This window comes from Nerophis lumbriciformis, linkage group LG02 (genome assembly GCF_033978685.3).
Source record: "Nerophis lumbriciformis linkage group LG02, RoL_Nlum_v2.1, whole genome shotgun sequence".
NCBI classification, from domain to species: Eukaryota; Metazoa; Chordata; class Actinopteri; order Syngnathiformes; family Syngnathidae; genus Nerophis; species Nerophis lumbriciformis.
In genome coordinates this window covers 19,956,447-19,972,363 of record NC_084549.2, presented here as the reverse complement: position 1 = coordinate 19,972,363, position 15,917 = coordinate 19,956,447, and the positions used below count along the sequence as shown (strand labels likewise).

The following is a 15,917-nucleotide window of genomic DNA, read 5'->3' as shown; positions in this document are numbered from 1 at the left end:
GGCATTAAACTGCATGCGTTTCTCACTCTTTCCTGTCTCTCCTTCTCACAGAGACTTTAAAACAAGCGCACCTTCTTACATACGTCACATACTGTCACGTGAGCAACGTCACACGCTCCCGCGGCGCGAGAGGTAGCGACATGGTAACGTTAGCTCTGATGCTAACAGCTAACAGTGTGGTTTGAGTGGTAATACGAGAGAAAGAAGGTGCGAATCTGGTAACAAATGGAGGAATAATTAATTCCCGGTGGTTTGACGGTGGTTTGGCTTCAAGCGGGAATATGTCTTTACATCACGTCAACATCTCTGTTTGGTGCCACACCAACTAAATGCCGAAGCAACTATTTCCACATCAACACACTAATTGATAAGCAGCTAATTTTTATGTGACACTTATTGAAATATCTTGTGTGTCTTCATGCACAAAAGTGTGCTTTATTTGTTTTAAACTATTGTAGTGGCGTTCTGTACAAAAAGTGCTCTTTAATTTAGTGTTGTTTTGATATGTCATCTTAGTGACATCATTCACAAAAGTGCACTTATAGCTTCTTTTAAAATGTCTCTGACAATCTTGCACTTTCTGTTTTGGAAATGACATGAAAGTTTGTGCCACTGCTTAATAACTGTTTAATAAATGCAGTTTTGCTAAATTGACTTAGTTGTGAGTTCCCTCTCTACATGAAAGCTTAAAATGAGCATACGTTAATGCAGTATGAACAAGAATGTTTTAATGTAGACACATAGAATCATCATACTGCTGTGGTTATATGCATCAAGTGTTCATTCAAGGCTAAGGCAAAATATCGAGATATATATCGTGTATCGTGACATGGCCTAAAAATATCGAGATATTAAAAAAAGGCCATATCGCCCAGCCCCAGAGGTGGGTAGAGTAGCCAGAAATTGTACTCAAGTAAGAGTACTGTTACTTTAGAGATTTATTACTCAAGTAAAAGTAAGGAGTAGTCACCCAAATATTTACTTGAGTAAAAGTAAAAAGTATGTTGTGAAAAAACTACTCAAGTACTGAGTAACTGATGAGTAACATACACACTCATATCATATATATATATATATATATACATATATATATATATATATATATACATACATACATATACATTGATATATACATACATATACATTGATATATACGGTATATAATTTATATGTATTTATTTTGCTGTTTTTGTTTACATGTTAAAGGTGTTTTAATGAATATACATGCATGTTTAACATATAGATTCCTTTCTTTCATGAAGACTAGAATATAAGTTGGTGTATTACCTGATTCTGATGACTTGCGTTGATTGTAATCAGACAGTCGTGATGATAACGTCCACGTTTTCAAATGGAGGAGAAGAAAAGTTCCTCCTTTCTGTCTAATACCACATGAAAGTGTTGAGTTTTTGGCATCTTAGTTGTCCAGCTTCCATATTCGTTTTTATACACTTTACAAGAAATATATTGGCGTCAAACTCCGTAGCTTGCTAGCTTGTTTGCGCTGGCTTTCGGAGACTCTTGTTTTGAAAGCGCAGGCGCGATGGAGCGGCACTTTTATTGTGAAGACAGGAACGTCCTCATGTGCGGTCAGTTTTTAGGCTTTTGACGGGATGTATGGTTGGAATGAAAAAGTATCTTTTTTCCTTCACACTTTTGATTCATTGATTGGAACTTTTATTAGTAGATTGCACAGTACAGTACACATTCCGTACAATTGACCACTAAATGGTAACACCCCCATAAGTTTTTCAACTTGTTTAAGTCAGGTCATGTGACCACCTGGCTCTGTTTGATTGGTCCAACGTCACCAGTGACTGCATCTGATTGGTGGAACGAAGTGAAACGTCACCAGTAAGGCAGGCACTTTGAAGGTCTGTCTGACAGACCAAAACAAACAAAGCGTGCATTAACAGATCGATAAAAATTAGTAGCGAGTAGCGAGCTGAATGTAGATAAAAGTAGCGGAGTAAAAGTAGCGTTTCTTCTCTATAAATATACTTAAGTAAAAGTAAAAGTATGTTGCATTAAAACTACTCTTAGAAGTACAATTTATCCCAAAAGTTACTCAAGTAGATGTAACGGAGTAAATGTAGCGCGTTACTACCCACCTCTGCCCAGCCCTAACTTGAATATTAACCAAGTATTAGTGATATTGTTGTTATAAGCACTAACGCAGACGGACTATTTATGGTCAGATGCTTCCTCGCTTCCCTGCTCGTGGAAGTTTATTGTAGATCATAAATCATTCCTCTCACCTGGATAATAGAAGGACGAGAACTGTACACTTTGACTGCCAATTTAGATGCAGAAATGGCGAAAAACAACACCAAAAGATGCTTGGTTCTACCCCACTTTTCTTCGTGAGGATTATATTCTTTATCTAATCGGGAATATAACAAGATTCTATCAGTCGGCATCCTAATGACAGCAGAAATTGTACAGTAAGTGATGTTGTATTATGTTTGTTGGCTCTCATCAAGTCTGCAGTGACTTTTAATCAGTGATATGGTTGAAAAAAAGCGAACATTGCGATGCGATTTTGAAATTAATGCACTGCGCATTCCTAAAATTAACAATATACTTAAATATTAAATGTTATTATGGATGGATGAATAAAACCCAAAGGGAGGTGTTTGAATATTTCTTGAAGGGCTTTATAGGCAGAACAGGGCGGCTTCCAAAGACTCCATTTTAAGCGGACTTTTGATCGTTTTTATTTAATATTTAGAATGCATAAAAAAGACAAACATGTGTTCTCGTCTTACATAAAGGTTGTGAATGATAGGCATAATTGCCTTCCAAAAAGTGCAGTTTCCCTTTAAAGGGGTGCCTTGAAGAACACCTCAGTTCTGTAAATCACAGGTTTGGACCCCAGTGTTCTAACTCCTATGTTTGCTAGAAAGGTTAAAATGTCAATGCAAGGATCTGCCAATGTGTCTTCGATGGTCTAAGTTTCTCTATACAACAGGAGAACTCTAGTGTCTGCAGAAATTTGTTGCCCAAGATTTGAGCTAAACTTGGGGGGCCTAGTGGTGTCCATCCCAGACTGGATTTGGCCCCTGGACGCCAGTTGAAGAGCCCTGTTATAGCCTGTTTGCTGGGACAACCTAAAATAATTGAATGTACAGATCCCACTTCTTCAGCTGACTGACATAAAAAAAAAGGCAACACCCCAGCCTTTATTGTAAGATTGGTAACAAATAAAAATGTTAAGCTTCGAACTGGAACAGCAATCGCATTGATTGACTTTTCTTTTGACTTATTATGCACAGGAATGTACTGTGAAGAAAACAAGTGAGGGATTTATTTATCTCTTGTTTGGTGTTTGGAAACATTTTACTGTTACACCATCGTAAAAATAAGGATCCCTCAAGTAGATGGAACTAATCAGAATACTATGTCCCACTATGATGCCACATTGCAGAACAACCCACAACATAACAAGATGCTTTCAAGGAATTACAGACTAATAAGTGAGTGTACCTGTTGATCCAAAAGGAGGGTGTTTGTGGGAATTGCAGCAAGCGATTTGTAGCTGGACTTTATCTTGTGAGGCTTCGGTATGCAGAGAGAAAGAGAGAGAAAATAAATTAAATCAGTTTTACCATACAGTTGCTTTGGGCGTGTAATTTATTCCAGAATGTTTTATCGCTCACTGCCCCACTAAACATTGCAGTCATTTAGTCAGAAGCCAATTACTGAAGATGGTAAGTTTTTTGTATACAATAAATATTCAAAATGACAGAATAATAACAAGCGAAATACAGCTATTCCATGATCACCTGAATTGCCAAATGCCCATTCATGTTTCAGGAAATGTATTAAGAAATAAAAGCATAGTAACGGGGGGGGAAAAATCATAAATATATGCATTCGTTTGTCTCTTGAGCCTTGTTAGACAAATGCTGATTTTAAATATACTTATTTAGATTACAAAATGTATATCATATATCTTGACAGTCGCCCCAGGGAGACTGGAGTGATGGAGCTCTACGTGACACAGGACAAAGGAAAAATACATCATTGTAATGGCTGTGTACGTGTGGATGGAGAGCAGCTTTGCAAAAAACAGTCCATTATGTGAATTAAGGACTATATGAATATGCCCGGGGGTTGTTATGTCCCAGAATAAGGGGTGACGTCAGAGTAATCTTGATTGAAACCTTAGTACAGTGACTGCTTTGAGGCCCCTCCCTAAACAGCCATACATATGGTGCGGAGGTGTTGTTCTAGAGAACAATATTTAAAACAACCTACAGAAAAATAAGAAGTAGATTTTAATTCTCATTTCTAAAAAGCCGTGTTCACACTGACAGTCCAATATCAGATCTAAACCACACATGGAGGTGGTTTGGGATTAAATGGGATTAAAATTAGATTTCTACAGATGCATGTGACTCTTGAATGGTTTGCAACCGTACATGCACAACACATGCGTCATTAAGACGCAGGCTCAAAGTCATGGAAAAGACAAACTGGCGATGGAATTTGCATAATTGGCCATGACGCATGTGCATGTAATTTGTTTAGATGGCGTGGGTGATGAAAAGTGAGCAAAACATGAAAAGAAAAACAAATGTTCAGAGAAGCAAATTCAATTTGTAATGTTGCTTCCTTTTTGTGGCTTTTGTTTCAAAAGTGAGACAGATCCGCCTTTAAGGGCTTTCAGATGCGGAGGAAGGGCTGTTTGTTGAGAAGAGTTATATGTGCAATTAAGTTAGTTTTCAAAAGTCTCCAATCAGACAGCCAAAAGTCAAAAGACTTGTCGCTAGTCACTTTTTGAAAAAGACAATCTAGAAGGGCGTGACCACTCGCTAAATTAAAAAGTCGATAAATTGGCAGTATTCTAGTGTGAGGCGTGCTAAGAAGCCGAGTTACAACGCCATCTACTGTTACAGAGTTGTAACGACAAGCAACATTTTCATTTATAATGTGTTTATCAGAATCAGAATCAGAAATACTTTATTAATCCTATGAGCGTGAACAAACGTGTCGATCCAAGTCTAAATGTATATGCGGTAGGCTGCCACTAATAAATATATCCATTGAAAACACTGTTTGTGCTAAAATGCTCTGGAAAGCATGCTAAATACATATAATACAATCATCAAATGTATAAAATCATTAGACAATTGATAAATTACTTTTGACCAAAGTCTTGCTAAGTGCTGCCAATGGCTCCGCAGCGACTTTTTGCATAATAACGGCCATGTTTTTGTGACGACCGGGGCGCATGATGATGCGGGTGTTGTTCTCCCAGGAAATGCAGACGGCTTCGGACACAGCGTGCAGGTAGGAAAATGATTTATTTACGAACAAATCATGCAGGAAAAAACAAAAACGTGCTCATAGCACGGAAAGCGAAAACCAAAAGGGACTAGCGTGGGAGCTAGCAAGCAAAATAGCCTAGCGTGAAAACTAGCAGGTAAAGAGCAGGAAACAAACGTCGTCAATAACAAACAAAACTCAAGGTGCTGAAAACACACGTGACTCGAAAACATAAACAAACAATGATCCGGGCAGCGGATCATAACAGTAACCCCACCTTCCCTTAAAGGACAGATTCCAGATGTCCCTTGGAACAAAAACAAAAACTAGAACCCAAAAAACAAGAAATAGTTCAAGAGTCAAGGGAGGGCGGAGGGAGGACTTGGTGGTGGGTCGCCAGGCCACGTGTCCCCGAATCCACCGGGGAAAAGTCAGGTGGCGGCGGCGAATAGAACGCCGCTGCCGCAGGCGAGGCGGGCGACCACGGAAAGGCCACATTCATGGCCGCCATGAAGGTGGGCGTGAGTGGCGCCAGAAGTTCAGCAGCTGGAGAGTTCTCCGACAACGTCTTACTGTTACGATTCGCTGCCCGGATCATAGTTTGTTTATGTTTTCGAGTCACGTGTGTTTTCAGCACCTTGAGTTTTGTTTGTTTCAGTTGCCATGACGGCAGATTGCTAACACCTGCCTCTGGTTAGTGTTCGGGACGCGCACCTGTTGCCCGGGCGCTAATCAGAGAGCTATTTAGTCTTTGCCCTGGCCTCACTCGGCCTGGCTTCCTAGTTTGCCTGATGCAACTATTGACGGCGTTTGTTTCCTGCGCTTTACCTGCTAGTTTTCACGCTAGGCTATTTTGCTTGCTAGCTCCCACGCCAGTCGATTTTGGTTTTCGCTTTCCGTGCTATGAGCACGTTTTTGTTTTTTCCTGCATGATTTGTTCTTAAATAAATAATTTTCCTACCTGCACGCTGTGTCCGAAGCTGTCTGCATTTCCTGGGAGAACACCCGCATCACTATGCGCCCCGGTCGTCACAGTTTTTCTACAAATACTGCTTCAATTTTACATAAAAGTGCTTGACAGTGATCTCAAAATATGTACCAAATTTCAGCCAAACACCTTAAAGTAACAATGGGGTTTTAAGTAGAGCGCATTGAGCTGTGCGATGAGCGAGTCCAACCATTGGTGGTAAAACTTTAAGGCGCTAGCACTTTCTAATTATGGCCTAATGAGGGTTGAGGCAAGCAAGGTGGCATTTACGAACCCCACGGAATTATTATATTATAATATATATTATATTATAATATTTTTGCACATACTTTATGTTCTGCATTGCTGCAATAATTATGACAATTTGTTGTGGTTTGTATTACTTATTTTTAAATGTATTACTTAGTTATTTAATTTGTATAATTAAAGTATTTCAATCAACTTGAATGTCACAACATTTTATAAGAATAGTGTTTTTTAATAAAAAGTGTGCATGTTTTCAATTGTTTAAGTACTGGTTTAGGCCCTGTTTGAGCACTGTTTTTCAAATACAAATTTGGAATCAGTATCAGTTTCAATGTATATGAGACCCATCCCTACCGATGTGTGGATACAACAAACCAGATCTGATCTCTTGCAAATCAGTGTCGAGAGAAGAACTTTAAGGGCCTGATTTACTAAAGGTTTGCGTGTACTAAACCATGTGCAAATCAGACAACAGACGCAAAGCTGATCTACTATACGTGTGTCAAGAGGATTGTGTCTGTTAAGTGAGCAGGATAAGTTGTGCGATCCGTTTCGCGTCTCTGTCTTAATTAATATGCAAATGATATGCTGATCATCAAAAGGCCACAATATTGGGAGGAGAATATGCAAATATAACTATTTAGCAAACGCAATGTGATTTATCAACACTCATCACTGTTTCGGGAGTACTATGTTGTGTTTTGTTTAGCACAAGTCAGAAGGATCTGCAAACTGACAATCCTGCACATGGGCGCACAGACGGACGATGGACAAACAAGAATCCTGCGTCATACGTGTGTGTGTTAACATTTTGGATGGTCAGAAATGAAAAAAAAAATAGACATTTCGTCTATTCAGCAACATCATTTTATAATGTTCTTGCCGCTAAAGGACTTAAAGGGCATATTAAAATAAATTAAATTGATCCGATATGATGTCCTTTAGTAATTTTTTAATGATTTTATTTTTTTCCCGCATAGAATATATATAATTAAAATATTTCTTATATGAAAATATTTTTTTGAAAGGAGTTGAGAGGAGTAAGCGCAGCCATGAGTGCACCGTTAGCTGTAAAGAAAAAAAAATGGCTTCATTCCAGATTCACTGCGGGACTGCCTCGGAATGCCCATAAAAAGTGGTACATCTCTCCTGCGTGTTTGACAACAGCAAAACGCCACAGGTTGGAGCGTGATAACATGAACGTGCAGTAAAGGAGATTGTCCCCGTAATGATGCCCCGTTTAGTACACGCAGAATTCTCATCTAATAAGGCGGTCTGCGCCGCTTTACAATTGCACGTGCAGTCTTAGTAAATCGCACGCCTTACGTCTACTAATAATTCACGCTATTTTACAGATTGCAGACGCTGTTTAGCGCGAGGTATTCGTATCTTAGTAAATCAGGTTCTTAGTGTGACAACGGCCCTATCTTTATCTAAAAAGAAACGATGTAATGTGTATAGTAACGCAAAACCAACATTTTGGACGGTCAGAAAAAAATATATATTAGACATATCGTCTATTCAGCAACATAATTTTAATAATGTTATTGCTGCTAGAGGACTTACAGGGCAGATTAAAATAAATTCAATTGATCGGTTGGCGCATGATAACATGAACGTGCAGTAAATGAGAGTGTTTCCGTAGTGATGCCCCGTTTAGTACACGCAGAATTCTCATCTAATAAGGCGGTCTGCGCCGCTTTACAATTATAATCATGTTCGGATGTACTTTGTGGACGCCGTCTTTGCTCCACAGTAAGTCTTTGCTGTCGTCCAGCATTCTGTTTTTGTTTACTTTGTAGCCAGTTCAGTTTTAGTTTCGTTCTGCATAGCCTTCCCTAAGCTTCAATGCCTTTTCTTAGGGGCACTCACCTTTTGTTTATTTTTGGTTTAAGCATTAGACACCTTTTTTACCTGCACGCTGCCTCCCGCTGTTTCCGACATCTACGATGCAATTAGCTACCTGCTGCCACTTACTGATATGGATAAGTATAACGTGGTAAGTCTGCCGATCTCCAGACAGCACAGACACTCAACAACAACACATTATTTGCGGATTACTGGTTTGCAAAAAATATTTTTAACCCAAATAGGTGAAATTAGATCATCTCCCACGGCACGCTAGACTGTATCTCACGGCACACTAGTGTGCCGCGGCACAGTGGTTGAAAAACGCTGGTCTATTCAGCAACATCATTTTAATAATGTTATTGCTGCTAGAGGACTTACAGGGCAGATTAAAATAAATTCAATTGATCGGTTGGCGCATGATAACATGAACGTGCAGTAAATGAGAGTGTTTCCGTAGTGATGCCCCGTTTAGTACACGCAGAATTCTCATCTAATAAGGCGGTCTGCGGCGCTTTACAATTGCACGTGCAGTCTTAGTAAATCGTCTACTAATAATACACGCTATTTTACAGATTGCAGACGCTGTTTAGCGCGAGGTATTCGTATCTTAGTAAATCAGGCCCTAAGTGTGACAACGGCCCTATCTTTATCTAAAAAGAAACGATGTAATGTGTAAAGTAACGCAAAACCAACATTTTGGACGGTCAGAAAAAAATATATATTAGACATATCGTCTATTCAGCAACATCATTTTAATAATGTCATTGCTGCTAGAGGACTTACAGGGCAGATTAAAATGAATTCAATTGATCGGTTGGCGCATGATAACATGAACGTGCAGTAAATGAGTGTTTCCGTAGTGATGCCCCGTTTAGTACATGCAGAATTCTCATCAAATAAGGCGGTCTGCGGCGCTTTACAATTGCACGTGCAGTCTTAGTAAAGCGCCTACTAATAATTCACACTATTTTACAGATTGCAGATGCTGTTTAGCGCGAGGTATTCGTATCTTAGTAAATCAGGTCCTTAGTGTGACAACGGCCCTATCTTTATCTAAATAGAAACGATGTAATGTGTATAGTAACGCAAAACCAACATTTTGGACGGTCAGAAAAAAATACATATTAGACATATCGTCTATTCAGCAACATCATTTTTGCACAGCACTGAAACAGCACTAGTAAAAATCACAAACAATCTCCTCCTGGCAGCTGATTCTGGTCTTCTCACTATCCTAATCCTTTTAGATCTCACTGCCTTTGACACCATTTCACACACTGTCCTCCTCCATAGATTGCACAGTATTGGCATCACAAGCACACCCCTTCACTGGTTTAGATCATATCTCTCCGACCGCACTCAGTTTGTTCAACTCCGTTCATTCAAATCCCCTCCGTCTCCCGTTTCCTCTGGTGTCCCCCAGGGCTCTGTTCTTGGTCCCCTGCTTTTTATCCTTTGCTTTCTTCCCCTGGGCAATATTTTCCGTAAATTTAAAATACATTTTCACTGTTATGCGGATGACACCCAGCTCTACATCTTTACCAAACCAACTGCCTCTCTTCCTCCTTCCTCCCTTACAGACTGCCTCAGTGAACTCAAGCAGTGGTTCTCATCCAATATCCTTCAACTCAATAGTAATAAAACCGAAATCTTACTTGTCGGTACAAAAACCATTCTCGCCAAAACCTACAGCTTGTCCATTATTCTCTGCAATTCCTCTGTCTCACCCTCCTCCCAAGTCAAGAGTCTGGGTGTCATCCTCGACAGCACACTCTCCTTTCAAGCCCACATAAACAACATTACCCGGGCTGCTTACTTTCATCTTCGGAACATTAATCGTCTTCGCCCATCCCTTACCCCTCATACTGCTGCCATACTAGTCCATAGCCTGGTCACCTCTCGCCTGGACTACTGCAACTCTCTCCTGTTTGGTCTCCCTCACAAGTCACTTCACAAACTTCAGCTTCTCCAGCACTCTGCAGCCCGGATAATCACCAGAACCCCTTCAATCCAGCACATCACCCCTGTTCTGCAGCAACTCCACTGGCTACCCATCAAACATCGCATCCACTTTAAAATAATTATCCTCACTTTCAAAGTCATCCATAACCTCTCTCCATCATATCTCTCTAACCTGATCCATGTCGCCACGCCCTCACGTTCCCTAAGATCCTCTTCATCCATCCATCCCACTGTCCCTTTATTTAAACTGTCCACCATGGGTGCCCGAGCTTTCAGCCGCTCTGCCCCACATCTTTGGAACTCTTTACCACCAGACCTTCGCAACTTACATTCAATATCCCTCTTCAAATCAAGACTCAAAACACACCTACTCCTGACTGCTTATTCATCGTAATCATATTTTCTTTTCTCTTTGTTGTTGTTGTTGTTGTTTTTATCCAATTTGATTTTATTGTTGTGATTTTGTACGGTGTCCTTGAGTGCCCAGAAAGGCGCCTTATAAATAAAATGTATTATTATATTATTATTATCATTTTAATAATGTTATTGCTGCTAGAGGACTTACAGGGCAGATTAAAATAAATTCAATTGATCGGTTGGCGCATGATAACATGAACGTGCAGTAAATGAGAGTGTCTCTGTAGTGATGCCCACGTTATTTTACAGATTGGGGACGGCGTGGCGCAGTGGGTGAGTGGCCGTGCGCAACCCGAGGGTCCCTGGTTCAATCCCCACCTAGTACCAACCTCGTCATGTCCGTTGTGTCCTGAGCAAGACACTTCACCCTTGCTCCTGATGGGTGCTGGTTAGCGCCTTGCATGGCAGCTCCCTCCATCAGTGTGTGAATGTGTGTGTGAATGGGTAAATGTGGAAGTAGTGTCAAAGCGCTTTGAGTACCTTGAAGGTAGAAAAGCGCTATACAAGTACAACCCATTTATCATTATCATTTATTGCAGACGCTGTTTAGCGCGAGGTATTCGTATCTTAGTAAATCAGGTCCTTAGTGTGACAACGGCCCTATCTTTATCTAAAAACAAAAGATGTAATGTGTCTTTCTGCAGTCATATACTTCTTTTAAAGTATCAAAATTGAATTTTGTGTGCATTGATCTCTGTAAATTGTTGCGGCCGGTGAGTGTGACTGTGAGCGTGTTCAATAATATCTTCAGTTTGAAGTGGTGCACGTGGCAAACAGTGTGGCTACCTTTCTTTTTTTACCCTCCCTGTCACCGCAGTCCGATATTCTACTCCCCGGCCTCGGGGAAGGCGTAGAGCGCAGGGAGAAGGAAGGAGAGGGCGTGCGCTCTCGAACTAGTGTGGCGGGAGAGGGCGTCGGTGTGGGAGAGCTGATGGGCGAGGGCCATTCGGAAAAAGCGACGGGTGTGTAACGGGAAGGCGTCAGATTGTGCACTTTAGGGAAACCTTGTGGTGAGAAGGGAGAGAGAGGAGGCAGAGGTGATGCGGCGTAGCCGGCTGAATGGGAACGATGTGACGTAGCGGACAGAGAGGGGCATGGAGGAGGGGATCGCAGTCGCTCAGAAAGCCAGCGAAGCTTTGACAGAGAGGAATTTGGCGGTCTGCTCCGGATGTTTGCTGGGTGATGAAAAGGTGTTGGAGGAGGGATTGATTTTTCGAGGTTCGGGTCTTTTATGCTCCTGAGATACGTGTGGGCAATGCTGGCCTTCAATTCGGGAGGCTTTGCCACATAAGAGTGCTGCAATGAGCATGAGCGTTGTGGTGGTTCTATTTGCAGAGTCGTGCTTTTCATTGGCGGCGGTGAAATAACCTGCTCCCATCTTGGCACGCTTCTATGCTCAAAGCATCTTTTAAGTGGCGTGTGAGGCCTGCTGTGCTCATTAGGCAGCTCAGGCGGGGGGGCGATAAGAGGCCTACTAGGCTCCCTGTTAGCACAAGTCTGACTATCGATGGATGAGGATGAGGAGAAGCGAGTTGAAAACTCCAGGGGAATGGAGGCAACACTGGAAGCTGCTGAGCATGCCTTGCAGAAAGTGAGGGTCACAGGGTTAACAGGCCAGCAGGGGGTGTAAGGCCTCTGCAGGGAAGCAGACAGAACGGGCAAACGGCCTTTCCTCAGGATGGCTGTCAGAAGGGAGAGTCTGGTGAGAGGAGGCCGGTGCCGGGGAGGAGGAGACTGTGGACGGACGGAAGAAACCAGGCTGTCGCAGGAGGAGAAACAGGACTGAGGGAGGTGAACCAGACTAGAGCCTGGGGCAAGGTTGTGCTTTCGCATTTGAACCACAGAGGGGGAGAACATGCCAGATCGGACTGAGGAACAGGGGGAAACAGTGCGACTGAAAGAGGCAGGAGAGCCGAGAGAGAAAAGCCAGTTCCTGTCTTTATCCCAGCTGTCTGAGAGGACGGACTCTCTGGATGAAGCCGGCGTGGGGAACACGTGCGCCGAGAATGCGGGGCTTGTCGTTCTGTGAGCCAACCCAGACGGCTTATCGCTAGAGAAACCCGAGCTAACCTCAACACATATAGAGGAATCGTGACCCCACTGCCAGGAAAGGCCCCTGGGTTTACTAGCAGTTGTTTCCATGGAGGCAGAGCCGCCGTGTTTGGGTGTATTTTCAGACTGGCCACCGAGTGACGCGGAGGTTTGGGAGAGGCTCGCAGGGTCCAACGCAGGCTGCAGCTGACGAAAAAAGTGGTTGGAGATTTTGTTTAGTTCGGATTGAGAGCTCATTTTTATATCAAATTCAGACAAAGTTGGTTCAACTATTGACTTCATTTACATCTCATTACAAAAGAAAGTACTATGACATGTTGGACGTGAAACTGCTCTTTCTCCGCTCATAATTAAACTGTCAAATCTGCAGTTTAATTCAACTTCTTGGATTGTATTAAGTAGAAAGTCTAAATACACCTGAGACAAAACTGAGCTCACATACCTCAATGTTTGTCTTGCCTCCGATTCTTGCTTCTCCCTCCACCGACTCTTTGATATAGACAATCTCCGCTTTTAAAATCTCCCCGCCATACATGATCTTGGCGGTTGTCTTCTCATGGGACCCCCCTATGTTCTGACAGGAGAAAGGCAAAGTGGAACCGTGAGAGTGAAACATGAGAGAACCCGAGGTGAAATTGAGTGAGTCCCCTGAGCTGGGGGGCGGGGGTGGGGGGGGTGCTTGGTGTCGGCACACCACATGTCCAGATATATAATTCACATGTACACACACGTCATGCTGACACTGATGCACGCTGCCCTTAGCGTGCATAAGTAAGTATGTAGACTAAATGCAAGCATCATCGGGGGCATTTGTGTGAATTCGTTAAAACCAAACAAAATTGTTACCAAGCAAATGTAACTACATTCATTTGTTGGTTTACCTGTTGGTCGCAACAAATACATAATCTGGCACCTCAGCATTAAAGTGATATACTATACTATACAGTCAACCACTTTAATTTTGACAATTTGTTTACAAAAGTTGCCAAGTAAACACCAATCTTTTCTGGCTTACTATTCAATGCTGCAAAGCACACCGTTTAAAAACACCGACAGCTGATAGTTTTTACGACTCGTGTAGAAGGTTAGCATTCCCTTCAGGCCAAGATGCTGAAGATAATCACGAATATGTTCCATGTTTCACGACCTCCGGGGAAACAGCGATCCACTTCAGGGGAACTTTGTGTTTCACATACCAGGGGCTATTTTTATCAAAAATGTGTAAGTCTGACAAAAGAAATGGAGTAACCACTGCTTCTTAGAAGGAAGAAGGATATGACCTTTGCACAACAACAAGAAACTAAAAGACCACATTGCTGTTAGGCGCTTGTTAATAAACAGCTAGGAGCTAACTAGTTAGCGGCTAGCTAGTTCTCCAAACAACGACAAAAAAGAAGCCTTGTCCTTCACTTTTCTTAGATCCAAGTTGTATGGAGTTTTTGCAGCAACTATAAAAAAGTGGTATTTTTTTCTAAAGCTGAATTTTTATAACATTTTAATTAGGGATGTTCGACAATGGCTTTTTGCCGATATCCGATATTCCGATATTGTCCAACTCTTTAATTACCGATACTGATATCAACCGATACATACAGTCGTGGAATTAACACATTATTATGCCTAATTTGGACAACCCGATGGTGAAGATAAGGTACTTTAAAAAAAAAATTATAAAATAAAATAAGATAAATAAATGTAAAACATTTTCTTGAATAAAAAAGAAAGTAAAACAATATAAAAACAGTTACATAGAAACTAGTAATTAATGAAAATGAGTAAAATTAACTGTTAAAGGTTAGTACTATTAGTGGACCAGCAGCACGCATAATCATGTGTGCTTACGGACTGTATCCCTTGCAGACTGTATTGATATATATTGATATATAATGTAGGAACCAGAGTATTAATAAGAGAAAGAAACAATCCTTTTGTGTGAATGAGTGTGAATGAGTGTAAATGGGGGAGGAAGGTTTTTTGGGTTGGTGCACTAATTGTAAGTGTATCTTGTGTTTTTTATGTTGAATTAATTAAAAAAAAAAAAAAAAACGATACCGATAATTTAAAAAAACGATACCGATAATTTCCGATATTACATTTTAACGCATTTATCGGACGATGATATCGGCAGGCCGATATTATTGGACATCCCTAATAAAAAAGGCACTTGTAGAGCGCAGACCTCCACCAGGCCGTACGTCCCAATAGTAAAAAATCCTGTCAAAAATGTCAAAATATGTCCATCATTTATTTTGCTATCTAAAGCAGAATGAAATAAACTGAGTGAAGCCTCTTATAAGTCATCCGCCCTCTTTGTCACTGTGGACGAAGGCGGGAACATTTGCTTACTCATACACAGAAGGAGTGGCTTGTGACGTAACCATAGCGGAACGCAGTAGAAATGATCCGGATGAGCTCCAAAAATGTGATGACTTCGTCCTTATCCCATTACGAACATTTCCTGAAAGTTTGATGAAAATCCACTCATACAATGTTGACCTATCTACGGCGAAATGAAAGAAACTGAGCAAACCCTCTTGTCCGTCTCTATCTTCGTATCTGCAGGGCCAATAACATACGCACACAGAGAAGTTGAAACGCGTATTGTTACCGCTAGGTAACATAGTAGAAATTATCCAGATCAGCCTCAAAATCTCATCAATTGTTGCTAGTCCTTCTTTTAGAATTGCTTTTAATGTTTATTATTTTATTGTTGATTGGTTGATTGCTCTGTTTTTTGTTCAGCATCTTGAAAAGTGCTTCATAAATTAAACTCATTGCTATTATTATTTATTTCGGACATTTCTTAAGTTTTATCAACTTTAATTACTTTAACGTTATAATTATGTTACAAACAGACATGCCACGGCTTTCTACACAACAGGCTTGCTATATTCAATGTTTTTTTTTTTCATTTTAAATTTATGAATGGGTATAGTAATTATATTTGTTTGTATTATTTTATTTTATTTTATTGTTGCCCTAATATTGCTTTGTTAAAAAAAAAAACCTGCTGTTTTGAGTAGCTTTTTTAAGTTATGCTGATAACCAAATAATTACATACACACATTAAAATATAATTAAATTAAACCAAATGCATTCCTATTGAGGACCCTTATTTCAATGTTGTACG

The 15,917-nt window shown here is 40.8% G+C and overlaps 1 protein-coding gene across 2 annotated transcripts in view; it reads right to left on the bottom strand.

The window, feature by feature from the left end:
• mlip (muscular LMNA-interacting protein) overlaps positions 1-15,917 on the bottom strand; it is a 110,318-nt gene that overhangs the window by 40,579 nt on the left and 53,822 nt on the right. For both annotated transcript variants that reach the window (XM_061956783.1, XM_061956707.1), the window contains exons 4-6: positions 13,230-13,361; positions 11,522-12,973; positions 3,487-3,558 (exon numbers count right to left, since the gene is read on the bottom strand). In XM_061956783.1, coding sequence (XP_061812767.1) covers positions 3,487-3,558; positions 11,522-12,973; positions 13,230-13,361 — 1,656 coding nt within the window. The remainder of the gene's footprint in view (positions 1-3,486; positions 3,559-11,521; positions 12,974-13,229; positions 13,362-15,917) is intronic.